Source organism: Vicugna pacos, chromosome 6, assembly GCF_048564905.1.
Source record: "Vicugna pacos chromosome 6, VicPac4, whole genome shotgun sequence".
In the NCBI taxonomy this organism is placed as follows: domain Eukaryota; kingdom Metazoa; phylum Chordata; class Mammalia; order Artiodactyla; family Camelidae; genus Vicugna; species Vicugna pacos.
In genome coordinates this window covers 28,558,938-28,574,433 of record NC_132992.1, presented here as the reverse complement: position 1 = coordinate 28,574,433, position 15,496 = coordinate 28,558,938, and the positions used below count along the sequence as shown (strand labels likewise).

Sequence of the window (15,496 nt, the reverse complement as noted above, 5' to 3'; positions counted from 1 at the left end):
GTTATGAGTATGAATTACTGCTATTTAGCCACTATCAATGGATATCAATTCAAAGGGCGTGTTAACATCAACCAGGATTCGAATTCCTTTGTCACCATTTTCCAGCTCTAGGGCATTATGCAAGTTAACACATCCTCCAGAACACCTGCCTTACAGAGTTGCAAGGAATAAAATAAATGAAGGCACTGAACGCTGTGCCTGCACATGAGCTCCATGTTGGTTTCGTTTTTCCCACTATCTTGACTGCATATCTGTGTGGCAGATGACTACTGGAGACAGCACCATCTTTGCACGTGTGTAATGTATTCTGTACTCTATAGCATGGCATAAATTGGGTTTTACTCCTGCATCAGCTTAGGTGCTGTTTATATTTTGACTGCTCTTTGTCCCTTCTTCTCCTGCCCTGTTTCTTTGTTGCTTTTAACCCTCCTAGCAAGTTCCAGTTGCACTGATGTATCATTTGTGCCTCATATTTCCTGGTGTCCCTGAGATGGCCTCACAGATGTAACAAAATGTGATTTCTTTCTTTTTTTTTTTTAATTTAAAATTTATTTATTTATTTATTTTATTGAAGTTCAGTTATAATGTGTCAAATTCTGGTGTACAGCACAATGTCTCAGTCATGCATATATACACATATATTCATTTTCATATTCTTTTTCATTTATTACAAGATATTGAATATAGTTCCTTGTGCTATACAGAAGAAACGTTTAAAAATCTATTTTTATATATAGTGGCTAACATTTGCAAATCTCAAACTCCCAACTTTATCCCTTCCCACCCCCTTTCCCCTGGTAACCATAAGATTGTTTACTATGTCTGCAAGTGTGTGTTGGGTAGATGAGTTCATAGTGTCCATTTATTTCTGATAAGAATTAAAAGATATTGATAATAGTTCATTAAAACCAGATATTGTTAACTTAGGGGATTTTTTTTTTAACCAAACCCAGTGCCATCCTTTTCATTAATGGAGACTTCTGTTTTTACTGTAGCAAGTGTAAGTCATTTATGTAGGAAGTTATTGAAGTCTTTGTACAACCTTCATAAACAAAACAGAAAAACCAGGATGCGCACATTCAAAGTCATAGATGCACCGTCCCCTGGCCTCACTTCAGCATCTCTAAGGATCAGATCCCATGCCTCTGAGATGCTTCATGCTCTCGAGTCCCTTTTCCTTCTTCCACTCTGCTCACACTGCCCTTTGCTGCAGTGATGGAGTGTGATTGTGTTTCTGTGCAGTCCCGGGAACTGTCTTGCTTTTCCCAACCTAAGGATTTAGAATTTGGAAGCGTCCCTGGAAGAGGCTGACTTACTCAAGTTGTACAGTGGATAACCTGAATTTTTACTGGCCTTGGCAGCACCCTGGGAGAGAATGTTCACAGCCACCAAATGCTAATGGGACATTTTTCCACGGTGCTTGGCACCACCATGATGTCTTTCAACAGCAGGCACTTTTGCACCTTCTTTTGACAGACAGATTTGTGGGGATCAGACAAGCAAACCCTCCCTCTGTTGCTTGGGTTTCAGGACAGTGTGTTCCTTCGATGGTATCTCTGAGCAGTGGTAATGGGGAGGATATTAAAAAATAATGAGGATTTGATAGGGGAAGGGAGGACCAGCCCCTGAGGAAGCTGCAGGACTTGACTCGAGCCCAATTCCTAATCAGATTAGAATCACAAATATGGTTCAATTCTACTGTGTAGTTTATTATACTTATGGGAACAGCCTTGAAGCTTAGTGTGGAGAGAACACTTATCTACATTAAATATTTTGAATTGTTAAAATTAAATAGGATCAGCATTAACTTTTAGAAATATCCACAGTTGAAAAAATAATCTAGATGTCTTATCTAAATTTTCTAGGTAGTACCAACTATGAAATCTCATGGTATATGCTGTGCCGGGGACTATGAAAGAGGAAGGGGACCACATGTCTGTCTCTTTGTAAATTTTCTTGGAGCTTCAAGTCTAGTCGGGTGGGTACTACAGAGGCATAAGGAAGTCTTAATATTTAAATCAAAAGAAATAATTCAATTCAATAAGCATTTATGGGTCACTAACCAGCCAAGCAGTGTGCAGTGTTCTGGAAGTTCAAACATGAGTAAGGCCTGGTCCCCAACTGCCTGGAGCTTTTCGATTTGCAAAGAAGATAAACATAAATGACTGTAATGCAATGTGAACCTAGAAAGTTTTTTGGCAACAAAGTCAAAGGGAAACTTTTGTCAAGAAGAATCAAAGGAAAACTTTTGTCAAGAAGAATCAAGAAAAGTTCAAGCCAAAAGGTTCAGTTGTGCTGGAGTGAATTTTCCTTCGGGTCTTTCACGAGGTGAAAATGGAGGGGAAGGGTGTTTTAGACAGAGGAAGCAGCATGTGCAAAAGTGTAAAGAGGTGGGAGTTAATGATATGTTTGAATCTGTACTGGTGCAACATAGGGAAAGTATAGAGAAGTATCTGGGAAAGAAAGCAGAGGGCAGGTTTTGAAGAGTCCTGAGTATAAAAGAATTTAGGCTTATCTGCTGCATGGAGTAACTATTCTCAATATGGTAATGAAGGGGTATTCCTCTGATGGGGAGATAGCAGGATTAGCAAGGGGCCTTTTCAAATAACACATGTTCCTTTGGAGATTCTGGAATGACCCAAGTTAAAAGTCATTGCCTAAAAAACAAAAACAAAAACAAACAAGCAAAAAAACAATATTGCAGTGCCTTACTATCTCAGCTGTATTTGGAGCAGAATAAAGATTAACAACAGTTACTGTTGGTTTCAACTCTGGCTCCCCATTGGAATCCCTTGGGGAGCTTTAAGGATACCAGCTCAGACCAACTGAATGATTATCTTTCAAGATGGCCCTGCCCATCAGTATTTTTGACAGAGCTCTCTAGGTGTTTCTAATGGGGAGCAGGTTGAGAACCACCACATTAAACAGATGAAAAACCATCAGTCAAGGAAAAGGGTGTTTGGAACAGGATGGCTTACTTGGGATTGCTCTTTTAAAGTGTGTGAGTTTGCATCTTGCTTCGAAGGAGATGGATATAGATTACTAGATTGCAGGTGGGAAGAGGATTTAGTTAACACGAAAGCAATTGAAGCAACTGAGTTATGAGGAAAGGCAGGCAAAGAAAGCTTGGATCAGGGCTGCCACGTCCACATATAAGATCAGCTTAAAAAAAAACCCTGTCTCTAGTACTTCTGACCACCATTATTGAGGGTTGGTTTCTGAAGCAAGAGTTGAACCTAGTAAAAATGTAGTTAAAAGTTTTCTTAATGAAGGTGGAGAATCTTCCCATGTCATGACCTTAACTGACTAGGCCACTGAAGGTATTTACTTTTTAAGTAACACAACACAGATCTGTACTTCTGTACTCTTCAGTGTTCTAGATATTTGTAACTGCAGTTACAGTGAAGAAAGTGTCACCAGGAAGGCTCTTAGGGCAGTGACTGGATATAACTATCGCTGTGGTTTTTATCCATCCTTCTTGTCAGTACAATGTACTGTATGTTCTAGCTGCTGGGATACAGAAATAAAGGCGGGTACCATCCCTGACTTCTTCTTTTAGAGTTTATAATCTGCTGGGGAAGGCAGAAATTAAATAAGTTCACCAAGATATTTTGTTACTGCTAAATTGGATTTTGGAAATGCTGATAAAATTGGAAATTTGACTACCTCCCAGTTAACTGTAATAGGCTAAATGGCTTTGAATGCTGGAAGATAGACCAGTTAAAGACCGAGAGGATGCCAGTTTGTGCTAAGTGAAAACCGTAGACTCAAGGCATTGAAATAATTAAAAAGGTAAGTATTAAAAAGGCTGGTATCTTATAAAATGCAGTTTAATATATTGAGTATGTAGAAGAGAAAAATAGCAGATCTTAATAGTCCCATTTTCTATGCATTTAAATAGTTTCTTTACTATTATGAATGATTATAAAACAGACACAAATACTGAGCATGGGCAACTTTGATATGGAAACTTAAAAAAACAAAAAACTATGTATGTATAGCTTCTCGCACTTTACTTTCTGCTGTGTTGGCCTGGAAACCCCAGAGAGGAGACATTCTGTGCAAGACTGTGAGAACAGCGGCTCCAAGCCAAAAGGGTCTCCAAGCCTCTTTTGTTCTTTTTCCAAACCAAAACCAAAAGTAATAAAAGATATATTAAAGCCTGTTCAAATCTTTCTTAAAAGTTTTATTTTGCGTTTGATATTAAAACCTGTGAAAGTTCTTAAATGACAGTTTCCCTTTTAGCCTTAATCCATGGTAATTGTTGCCTGTGAGCTCAGGTCAGATGCAGTTAATGCTTCTACTCCGATCATTTAGGTCCTCAGAAAATTCATAAGGTGAAGTTTATACCCTGTTGGACTCCCAGAAGAATGTCTCTGTCTTTCCCTGAGTTTATGTGGGCTTGTGCTATGGGGGTGCTATTGAATATTTTATTTCTGATCATTGTTTTTCACAAATTTTTAAATTTTCTTTCCAACTGATCTCTCTACAGGCTCAATTTGAGCTTCAAGCCTTTCATATTCGGGGTGAGCATGCAGTGACCACAGCGAGACTAGAAGAAACCATTGAAAATCTCAAATACGAGATAGAACACCGATGGCGAGGAGGATGTGAAGAGATGAGAGATGAGTGTATCTCCACGGACGATGACTGCCCTCCAAAGAGCTACAGAAATGTGTGCATCCAGACAGACAGAGAGACCTTCCTCAAACCCTCTGAGGGTGAAGGCAAGACAGCCAGAAGTAACCAGATAATACCCAAAAAGCTGAATTTCTCCTCTTTAAGCCAACTCTCTCCCCCAAATGACAACAGAGACACCCACGGACCACTTCAGGCTGCGGAAGACATCTCATCGAGTCAGCAGAAGGCAACACCTGCCCCTCCTGCACCGCCCTTGCCGCCTACCATCCCTCTCCCTCCTCCCCTCCCACCTGGACTTTGCCCTTTGCCCCTGGCACCTCCACCACCACCTATGAGTGCTGGGCCACCGCCACCTCCACCACCTCCTCTGCCTCCAAGTGCTGGACCGCCCCCACCCCCTCCGCTTCCTGACTCCACCACCCTGCCCAGCAGCGGGGGGCCTCCTCCTGCTCCAGCGCCCCCACCTCCTCCTGGCCTCTTCTCCGGAGTCAGCCTTTCTTCTAGCCAGTGTCCTCGGAAGCCGGCCATTGAACCCAGTTGTCCCATGAAGCCTCTGTACTGGACTCGGATACAAATAAGTGACAAGAGGTAAGCTTATCTCCCCTGGCCCATTCTCAGCCTGTGAATCTGCAGGTTTTGCCCAAGTGATGCTGTATTCTTACCGGTTCAGTGTCTTCGTCGTGTGGCACTCATTCCCAGGTGTGGTACAGTGAGTGCCTTGGGTAAACAAGGCTGCAGTGCTTGGGAGAGAATGTCTCCACCAGGTCTTCTCTGTGCTCTCTATGGATTGATGCTGGGAGAAACGATGTGTTCTGTGTCAGACCCTTCTCAAAGGTAGGTAGTCCATTTCACAGACTAAAAAGGAGCCCAGGTCTAAGTTAGGGCCTTCTGAGTCAGTCAGTAATCGTAAAGACATTGAGCCTGGGTCTGTACTGTTGGTTCCCTGAAGATTTTTAGAATATCTGTCTTGTCTTTAGATGGTATCATCAACCCTGTGATGTGTATATTCAACACGTAGGTGTAATTTTTCTTCTTTTTTTAATAAGAGAACCAGACATAGCTGAGTCATTAGCTCTTGAGGTCAGAGGAAAGTCTCAAAATATCAACTCTCTGCTTCAAGTCTGGTTCCCCTCACTGCTGAGCGCCCTCCCATCTTTATACCTTGTTGCCCTCTAGAGAAAGCACCAGTGTGTGGCTAGCTGAAGAGCATCTTCCACTTGTGTAGGTTGTTAAGCAGGGTCTGTAAGGCAGCAAGAGATGGTTGCTTGGAAACTTCCATTCAGGCAGATTTGGTCCGATTTCTTCTGCCTCACTTCGGAGCCAATCAGGAGGACCGTGAGAACGATGTTGAGTTGCTTCGTGACTGCACTCTAGTTTTGAAATTCATTTGTTTGCAAAGAACGGCAAATATAGGATAGATTTTTTAGCTTAAATTTTTGAACTTATCCCCCAAACCAAGATGTGGCAGTGAATTTTTCTATTTATATAAAATTTTCCTTGGGGAAGGCTGGATATTGAACAAAATAACATGCAGTTCACAGGGAGAAAGCAACTGGAAATCCCTCTGGGAGGGGTGGGAAGCACCTTAACACTAAGCATATGGTGAACTAAGATGATTACATAGTTCATATTTGGCCCCTTTCCTCTCACCAAAAAACAAGAGCCAAGAGTTTATTAGTGGAAAATGATGATACTTTTTAAATGTGAAAATTCTGTGTAATTTCCCAAAGCGAATGGTTAAAAAAGGAGATGATCCTGAGATAGCTCCTACTTTTAATTAAAGTACTAGTATTCCCCTTTTCCCATTCAAGGCTCAGATGGCACTTCCTAAGAAATAATTTCCCACAACATTGATTTGGAGCTGCATTCCTTTATTAGTGTCCTCAGATTAGTGTACATCCACTCCAGGGTGGCAGAGCCCACGCGTCAGCCCTGGCATCATGTGTTCTGACAGCACACGGAGCTGTGCCGCACCCGGTCCCACTAGCCTGCCTCAGCCTCACTCCTGCAAGACCTATGAGCCAGCGACATCCTAGACCATAGCGGTGGAGTGGACCGCTGGGAGACGTGGGCCCTTTACCTGCTGTTGGAGGCGTCCGTGACAAGCTGGAGATAGTCATTGTTTTTCTCTCCTCACGTAGTTGGCCATTTCAAGGAAGAAAACAGCGGAACACTCAACCTCTTACTAGTTACACTGTAAATCTAGGGCTTCAGTTTTGTTATGGGGTGAATTGCCTCCCCCCCGGCTTGATTTGCTGATGACTTAGCCCCCACCCAGTGTTTGAGATGGTGACCTTATTTGGAAATAGAGCTATTGCAGATGTGATTAGTTAGGTTAAGATGAGGTCATCCTGGAGTTGTGCTGGCCCCTAATCCAAAGTGACTGGTGTTCTTATAAGAAGGGGTAATGCGGACACCGGCAGGTGCAGAGGGAGAACGCCACATGGAGTTTGGAGTTCTGCTGCCATCAGGGATTCTGTCTAGAGCAGATTAAAAAAAAAAAAGATTACTTCTGCATAGCACAGGGAACTATAGTCAATATCTTGTAATAACTTTTAATGAAAAAGAATATGAAAACGAATAGATGTATGTATATTCATGACTGGGACATTGTACTGTACACCAGAAAGTGACACATTGTAACTGACTATTCTTTAATTTGAAAAAAAGTAGGTGAATGTCACAAGTTTTCTGACCTGGGACATCAGGAGAGCCCTGCTTGGAGAACATATCAGCCTCTAGCCAGAGTTCAGGGCATGGCGGTTTAATCTCTCTTATTATGGGTCACTCAAAAAGCTTCTGTACCTCAGAGCATGGCTACATCTTTTAAACTAAAGTCATCTGAAGATTCTGTGTACTATTCATTATGGACAAAAGTAAAGTTATTTGGGGTGTATTCTTTAAAAGGAGGTGCTGTTTTGTACAATCAGAGGAGTAAGCACTTTAGGTAATGAACACATAATAAATTTTGGTCTTGATCTTCTGGGGAACTAGGAATAAAATATGACCTTTCTCTATTACGTATACATTGCCTCTCATCCTCTTAGATTGCTCTTCACTGCTAGCGTGATTTTTAACCTTTGTCATTTTGCTTTCTTTGATGTCTGTTTCCTGGCTTCTAGAATAGGGGAGAGACATTAGTTTAAAGAAAAAGAAACCCTCATTTATCTCCCTTTTCGGCTTCCTAATAAGTGTCTCCCTGGTGAGAAAGTGTATTCTCCCCCCCCCCTTCTCCCTGCTCACCACCTGCCATCTGCCCCCTCCCCACTTCTTCCTCCCACCTCCTCCCTCTTCTGCCTTCCTCTTCCTCTTCTTTTGAGTTAGAATCATGTGTTCAGTGGTCAGAAAAGAATTGACCATGATGACAGATGGTCCATTGTGAGCGAGTCCTTGTTACCGCCCCGTCAGCCCAGTTTCCCCCAGCCCACTGAAAGGTGGTGTTCCAAAATTCTTGTATTCATTATTGGAAATGACTTTTCCCATAGAAACTTTGTAAATGGTGATGAGGTGCTCAACCTGACTGCCAAAGCCAATTGACTTCAGAATATGAGTGAGTTATAGTCATAGTCATCCTGGCCTGAGCTCAGCATCCGTGGAGCTGGGGCCAAACGGTACAGGTGCAGGAATTTGGGGGGCTGGAGTTGAATAATCTGCCTGGAGCGTCCCATCACCTCCCTCTACGCACCCTCTCTGCAGCTTCCCAGAATCTCCATGAAGTCTCGATCAGCAGCCCCAAGGCTACCCCCTCCAAAATTCCTTGGCTCTCCTCTCCCATCGAGATTCCTCTTTCCGAGTGCAGCTGAGAAAAGGACTTAAAATTAATGGTGTTCGTGCTTCAAATTGAAGTTAAGTGAGGCAGACGCCAGGGGCGGGGTGGGTGGTTGGCTGAGGAAGGAGCACCTAGATGGATGCGCTTCGTTGGAAATGTTCTAGTTCTTGGGTGATGATGTCACAGGCATTCAGTATACTGTTATACATCATAACTTACAGATGTCACATATACATTCTTAAATGCCTCAAGTATTCTATTAGAAAAATTGTAATATTAAAAAAAAAAACCACAGAAAGGGGAGAGAAGTGAATGTTCAGATTTTCTTACGGGCCAGAACCCAAATGTCATATTTCACAGAAGAGGCAGACACTTAGCAAAATGTGAACACACGGATCTGAAAAGCCAGTGTAGCCAGCTGTTTCAAATATGAAACTTGTCTTTTAGTATCCACAAACTTTGTGGGCCACCCCAGGTAATAATAGTTCTGTTCATTTTCACTGACTGGGAAGATACATATTGAGACAAAGATGAGTATCAGTAGATATTATGGGTCATAACATATATGTTTGAAAAGCAATAAATGTGTAGATGAGACCTTTAAAAAAATGTCCGTGGGCATTAAAAGTGTTTTAAAAAAAGATGAGAAAGTAAGTTAAGAAAGTAGACACTTGGGAGAAGATATGTTCTGACTGAAAAGAGCCTGGCCAGTGACCCGTGGAAGTTGGCTCTCTGAGGTCATTCTTCTGAGCCTGATTTCCCATATCTTCTTCCCTCTCTTTGTTTCAAAACTGGGGTGCCCCTGTTTTGAGAGAAAGAAAAAAACCAATCAGACAAACAGAGCACAGTCTCCCCGTGGCTGCATTAGCTGGAATCTCTGGGGGGCAGGTGCAGTGGGGGGTTTGGGTTGTTTTTATTAGTACTGCTGTTGAGGTGGTGCATTGTAAATCAGGTATTTCTAAATGAGGACAGTCTGTTCACATGTACAGATCCTGCACTGAGTTGACCTGAGCTAAACTGAAAAACTGTATTGAAAGCTAATAGAAAAAAATCCCAAAGAGGGTAAATCTGCACCCTAGCACTCCATTTGTATTCCACTGAAGAGTTATCCCATGAATGTCTCAAAACTGGTTATCTGCCCATTTTTGCCCATCATGGAAATGCCCCAAGGTGGGAGTAGGGGAGGCAGCTTACATACCTCCGCGATCTGAATGCCAGGAGTTGTGGTGCACGAGTTTTCTCTAGCTCGCTCTTTGATTGCATCTCATGACCATTCTGTTTGGGAAACTTGTGTTTGCCTTGATACTTTATAGTATATTTTGATTTTTAAAAAATGTGTAATCACAGAAAGCTTTTCTTTAAGCTTTATTAGGGTTTTTAAAAGAATTAAAAAATGAGTTAAGGATCTGACTGTCTTCTGTTCTCTTTTGTTTTGGTTCTTAACTTGCCATTTTCTGTTTTAAGCCAAAATTCTGCACCAACCTTATGGGATTCCTTAGAAGAACCTGACATTCGGGATACTAGTGAATTTGAGTATTTATTCTCCAAAGACACGACTCAGCAGAAGAAAAAGCCTCTGTCAGACACCTATGAGAAAAAAAACAAGGTCAAAAAGGTATTGACTAACTATAGTAATCATTGTGATTGTACATATTTTTTGTCATATGTGGGGATTTCGTCTTTGCTGCTGGTTTGCTTTCTCTCTGTTTTCAAAAAAAAAAAAAGGTTTTGGAAGGTTTGGAGTCACAAATGGCAACAAGGAGCAATAGTTTGAGGAATCTGTACCAGCTACTTGGGCCGTACCATCTGTGTTTTCAAACTGTTTTCTTAATCTCGACTTTTTGCAGCCATTAATTCCATTGAAAAAAGATCAAATTTAATTTACAATTAGTGAAAGTAGTCTGTAGGCTAATATGGAAGCTGTGTCTTATTCACTTACTTATAAATTCATCCCTTTAACAAATATTTATTTGTGCTAGGGTTTGTTTGAGGCTGTGCTATCCAGCGTGGTAACCCTTAGCCACCACATGTGACTACTTAAGTAATAAAATTAGATGAAATTAAAAATTCAGTTCTTTGGGGGCAATAGCCACTTTTCAGTTTTATTCTTCTAGCCAGTGGCTTCTATATAGCACAGATACAAAACAGTTCTGTCATTACGAAAAAATTCTGTTGGATAGCACTGTCTGAGCATCTGGGATATATCGGTAGGAAAAAAACAAAAACAAAAAAACCCCCAGAGATCCTTGCTCTGTGGAGCTTATATTAACAACGAACTTCAAAAACAAAGAGTCAAATCACATGATAGAGCAGGGCAAGGAGGATCGACTTGGGCAGGGCCGGGATGGGCTGCAGGTCTGGATGGAGTTTGGATGAAGTGTGTTCAGGGGTCAACTGTGTGGTACGTGGTTCTGCCGTTGGCTTGCTGTGTGCTCTTGGGCTGGCTGTCTCCCTGTTCCGGCCACATCTTCCCTTCTCTACAAAACAGGATTAACAGTATCTGACTCTACCCGACCTACCAGGATGTTGTGAAATTCAAATCTGAGAGGGTTTGAAGAAGTGTTTGGAAGAGTCTGTAAAACTAAATGGCAGTTGCATCAACTCTTCCTTCTTAGTAGTGTGGTCCATCCCTTGGCTCTTCATAGCTCAGGTCACATTATGACTGTGGAGTCAGCTGTCCCTTACAGGGGGAAGAATGACAAAAGTCTGAGGGCAGTTTTCTGTTAGTCAAGTCAGATTTTCTCACTGGCTTGAATTATAAATGAAAATCATGATCATAGTTTTTCTCCTCTCAAAGTTCATTGGAGTTGTGTTTTCCTGCTCAAAATATGATCCCAATAATAATTCAATATCAGAGTGAATGTTTTAAGCGGACATATTGCATGAAACAACTTGGATTTTTCTAATGAAACAACTTAGTTATAGGCAAGAAGTCACGTAAAATATATTCATGTGCAGTTAGATTCATGGCAGAGGGAAAAATGTGTTTAATAGGCCAGCTGGCTTTTTAGATACTATCTACAGGAATAGAAGGTTATTGTTTTTTATACTAAAAGGCAAAAGGAGAATCTGTGTATTGCAAAGGTGGCCTCAATTTGCCTCTTCCAGGAAGCCTTCTCTGACTACCTAGGAACCCCACAGAATGTTTTCTTACACACAATATCGTACTAAACTTACTTTTGTGTTCTTTTTCTTCTAAGATTGCTATTACTCCTTGTGTTTCTCTCTCTGGATGGCTTGGTTGCATGTTGTTTACTCATAAAGCTAATTATTTCTGTTTTGATAAATGAGCATTTTTAAAACTTCAAAGCATTTGTTTTTAAAACTTCAAAGCCTTGGGCAGTTTATTCTTATTTCTTATCTCAGTTGTTTGCGTCTTCAACAAAGGATTTTCACTAAGGCAGTTAGTGCTTGATGTGTTTGTTTCTCTGTCTGAGGGGGAAATACTCTTCATTCAAAGACTTTCATCTTCCTCAGCAGTGGGGTTGCCGTTACCCCAAGGAATCTGTGCACATACGTAGTGTCTGCTTCCTCCTTTAAGGGTGGGTCTCCTGAGCTTTGATGGTCTTGAGGCTGCTTGGAATTTGCGGTGAGCTTGTGTCCTACCTTAGAGCTGAGATTTGAAGTTTTACAGAAAATAATGAGCTGAGTCAATGCCTGAAAACCCTGAACCTGCCTCCTAGGAGCCTTCCCTCTGTGCCCACGGCCAGGTTTCCAGCATCAGGATGGAGCCCTTGGTCTCTTCTCTGAATCAGCTGTTTATTTTCTCTTCTCCGAAAATGAAGATGAAAGTGCAGTTTCGAGATCGCGAACAGCTGCGGCGTTTCGGCCCTGGAGGCCAGCTTCATTAGCCTAACCGCAGAACGGCTCCCTTACTAGGTGACCAGGAGACGCTTGCCAAACAGATCTTTTTATGATGAATGAAGCGGAGTAAATGTCAGAGATGGAAAAACCCAGTGTTTGGAACCTCGGCCGCAGGGACCCTGCCAGCAAGGGGAGGAACGTGAACCTCTCTAAAACAGAGCTGGTCTGCACCCCCTGCATGTCCGCGTTCCCAGTTCAGCACTGTCAGAAATGTCACGATTCTGCTCAATTCAGATATGAGTCTCTAGTTTCATCTTCTAGAATAGCGTTTACAGTTACCATCACTGGCACTGGTTTAAAGTAAACAGACACATAGCTTTTCAAACTGGGCTGGGATCCCGTTTTATCGTATGATACAGTCTAAGAATTAGAAGGGACCTTCCTGATCATCTAATTCAGGACCCTTATATGAGAAAGGAGACCTAGAGAGATAAAGATGACTTCTAGGTTTATACACTTTCAACTAGGAAGACGTTGATGCTGACAGACACTTGAGGTAGAAGGGCCTCAGCATGTGTCTTCATTTCCCCTTTATCTTAAAGAGTAGTTAGCTGCACTTAGGATGGAAACCACTTTTACGGGATGATTGATTTTGCCGTTTATAAATGAGAGTGGCCATTATTAAAATCATCAACAAAATACAGCTACACTTGTGCAAATCCAGAATATGTGCTACATTGTGAAATCATCTAGAGTTTTCTTCAGGGTCTTCTAATAGGAATCCAAATCTTTGAATAAAAGACACTTTACACCTAACTCCAACCACAAAACACTATGTAGATTTAGTGCTATTTTCCTTTGACTTTATCGATCATTTAAAATACTAGCTATAGTAAGTTAAATACTATGATATATTCATGTTGTATATTCAGGCATGGGCCACCCTCATTTGTGACACGAGACCACTGTGCCACCACAAATGCAGCTTTTACCAAATTGAGAAGCAGAGCTCAGAACATCAGCTCTTGTTGGCACCACCCGCGCTTGGTACTAGCCCCTGTTTTTTTGTTCTCTGATAACCTTCTAGGCAAGTTATTTTTCTTTTCCACGCTGATCCCTTCTCCAGAAAGTAGGGACTAACCATTCTTGACAGGGTCGTTACAAGGATAAAATGAGATCATGATTGTGAAAGTACTTTTCAGTATTCTCCCGAGCTATGTATGAATCTCTTCATTTATGAACAACTCTGAAAGCTTTGCAAAGAAATTCTCCAGCATCGCTGATTCCCTCAAGGTTGTTGAGGGTCTTAAAACCTGAATCTGCCCATTCCTGAAACAGCTGGCAAATGGTAATCTCTAAACCGTTCCTATTTTTCAATATTTGTTGAAGAATTCCGCAACTTCCTTTCCATCGAGGCATATAGACAATCTAGTAGTTCATTTCAAGCTTGTTTCTCTGGTCTTTTTTGCCCTGTAAAATGAGAATTTTCACTGTCATTATGCCCATATTTATACACTCTCTAAGTTACATTTGTTCCTGGGAAAGATAGGTCAGCACCTTGACAAAGAGCCAGCAATCTGCCTTCCTCGTCTGAGATTCTTTGTCCTGGTGCCTGTCAAAGACGTCGCTACTCTGATCAGCTTTCCAATTGCTTTCTAAACTTGCCCGGCACCGTTCAGAAAATCAGCATGACCTGCCAGTATTCTTCCTCTCTTGAAATGCCACAATCTCACTCTGAATTATAAATACTGTCTCTGCTTGTTCCCTCCTCTGTAGGATACATAAAATGATTCCTTTCCCTCTGCCTTTTTAATAGATATTTCTTAAGAATTAATGAGATAATGCTATTCCCTGAGCACTTGGTGGGGGTGGGGGGGAGGGGGGTGGTGATGGTTCAGCAGACACCAGTCTGTTGAAACTTCCTGGAGCCGAAAGCTTTCAGATGTAATTGGGCCACTTTGGCTAAGATCATAGCTGTAACTCACATCCCAGACTTGGTGTCTCAGTTTAGCGGGGAGGGGAGAAGAGTGGAAGGGGAACATTGTTTGGAAGCCTGAACATAAATTTATAGGGTTTTCATAACCTGTTGCCTTCCAAGTTTATATAATTTCAGCTTTTGTGTACAAAGATAATTTCTCTGGGCTGCCCTGGTAAGGTATGTGCATTATTTTTTTTCCCCAGGAATGGGAATGAGTTTGCCAGCCCCTTTCTGCTTCTCATGTGTTTGAAAATGAGCAGTGAGGCTAGGGGTTATCATCTGTAGCAGTGAGTGACATAACTTGCCCGTGTGTTGATGGCTCCAGAATATGACCTTGAGGTCATCAGTGCTCTGTCCAGATTCCTTGGGTGGTACCTGGAATGATCTGGGCTTTCCTGTTCTTTGCTTTAAAAAGGCCCTTGACTGGCCAGATCTGCCGAAAGCAAACAGGAGCTTGTACACCAGCTTACAAAAATTCTGCCTTGTAAATTTTATTTGGAAATAAGACGGCCCCAAAAGTTAAGTTGTACTTTTACTTGACTTACTTATTTTTATTTTAGTTTTTTTTTTAAAAAAAAAAGGTGGTTAGAACTTGTCAAGTATGGATATCAATGATTCTTTCAGAATGTTGAATCTGAATATTATTCTTGGAGTTCAGCTGTGTTTCTCTTGTTGGCTGTCAAACAGTAACTTAATCCCGACCAGTACCTCCAGCCAGTATCATTAGGGTGCTCGTTTCCGACCACAAGAGGGCGCCTTAGAATGCTGAGCTGTGAAGCTCAAACAGCCTCTATCCCGGAGCTGGAGCAGTAGAACCTACAAGAGAGTGTCTGCCCCTCAGCACCCTCTGTCATCTTGTTAAATCTCTTTATTGAGGACCATGGGGCCAAATTTCACAGCAGATCATCCACTCAAAGTATTAGGAGCCAAATGCATATTAGAAAGGCTTGCAGATAATAGTAGGATAGAAATCATTGGTAAGTATATTTCCAGTGCTTAGAATGAAGGAGAGCAATATAAAAATTTATGATTTATGAAGTATTAGACCCTTTGGGACCGTTTCTGGGATCACCCCCACACCACACACACGTGTGCAGGTGTGCACACACGCACAGTTTTTAAAATTGTCCATACCTGAAATGAGTGAAAATGTATGTGAACATAGATTTGGGGCTCTCTCAATGGGAAATAAAGTATGATTAAATATTACAAGATATGCTATGAGCAAACCCTTCTAAATATTTGGGTTTTTTTTTAAGCATTTTATCCTTTACCTCCTGTACTCAGAGTTGAGTACAATTTTT

General features: G+C 41.6%; 1 protein-coding gene across 21 annotated transcripts in view; it reads left to right on the top strand.

The window, feature by feature from the left end:
- Nucleotides 1-15,496, top strand: part of FMN1 (formin 1) — a 432,624-nt gene that overhangs the window by 198,355 nt on the left and 218,773 nt on the right. For 19 of the 21 annotated variants that reach the window (XR_012073400.1, XR_012073398.1, XR_012073396.1 and 16 more), the window contains 2 exons: nucleotides 4,493-5,229; nucleotides 9,875-10,025. Coding sequence is in view for 14 of the 21 variants with exons in the window: in XM_072962721.1 (XP_072818822.1) it covers nucleotides 4,493-5,229; nucleotides 9,875-10,025 (888 nt within the window). In the remaining 7 variants the exon portion in view is untranslated. Of the gene's footprint in view, nucleotides 1-4,492; nucleotides 5,230-8,337; nucleotides 8,733-9,874; nucleotides 10,026-15,496 lie in introns of those variants that run through there. The other 2 variants (XM_072962731.1, XM_072962734.1) reach the window with 2 other exon arrangements.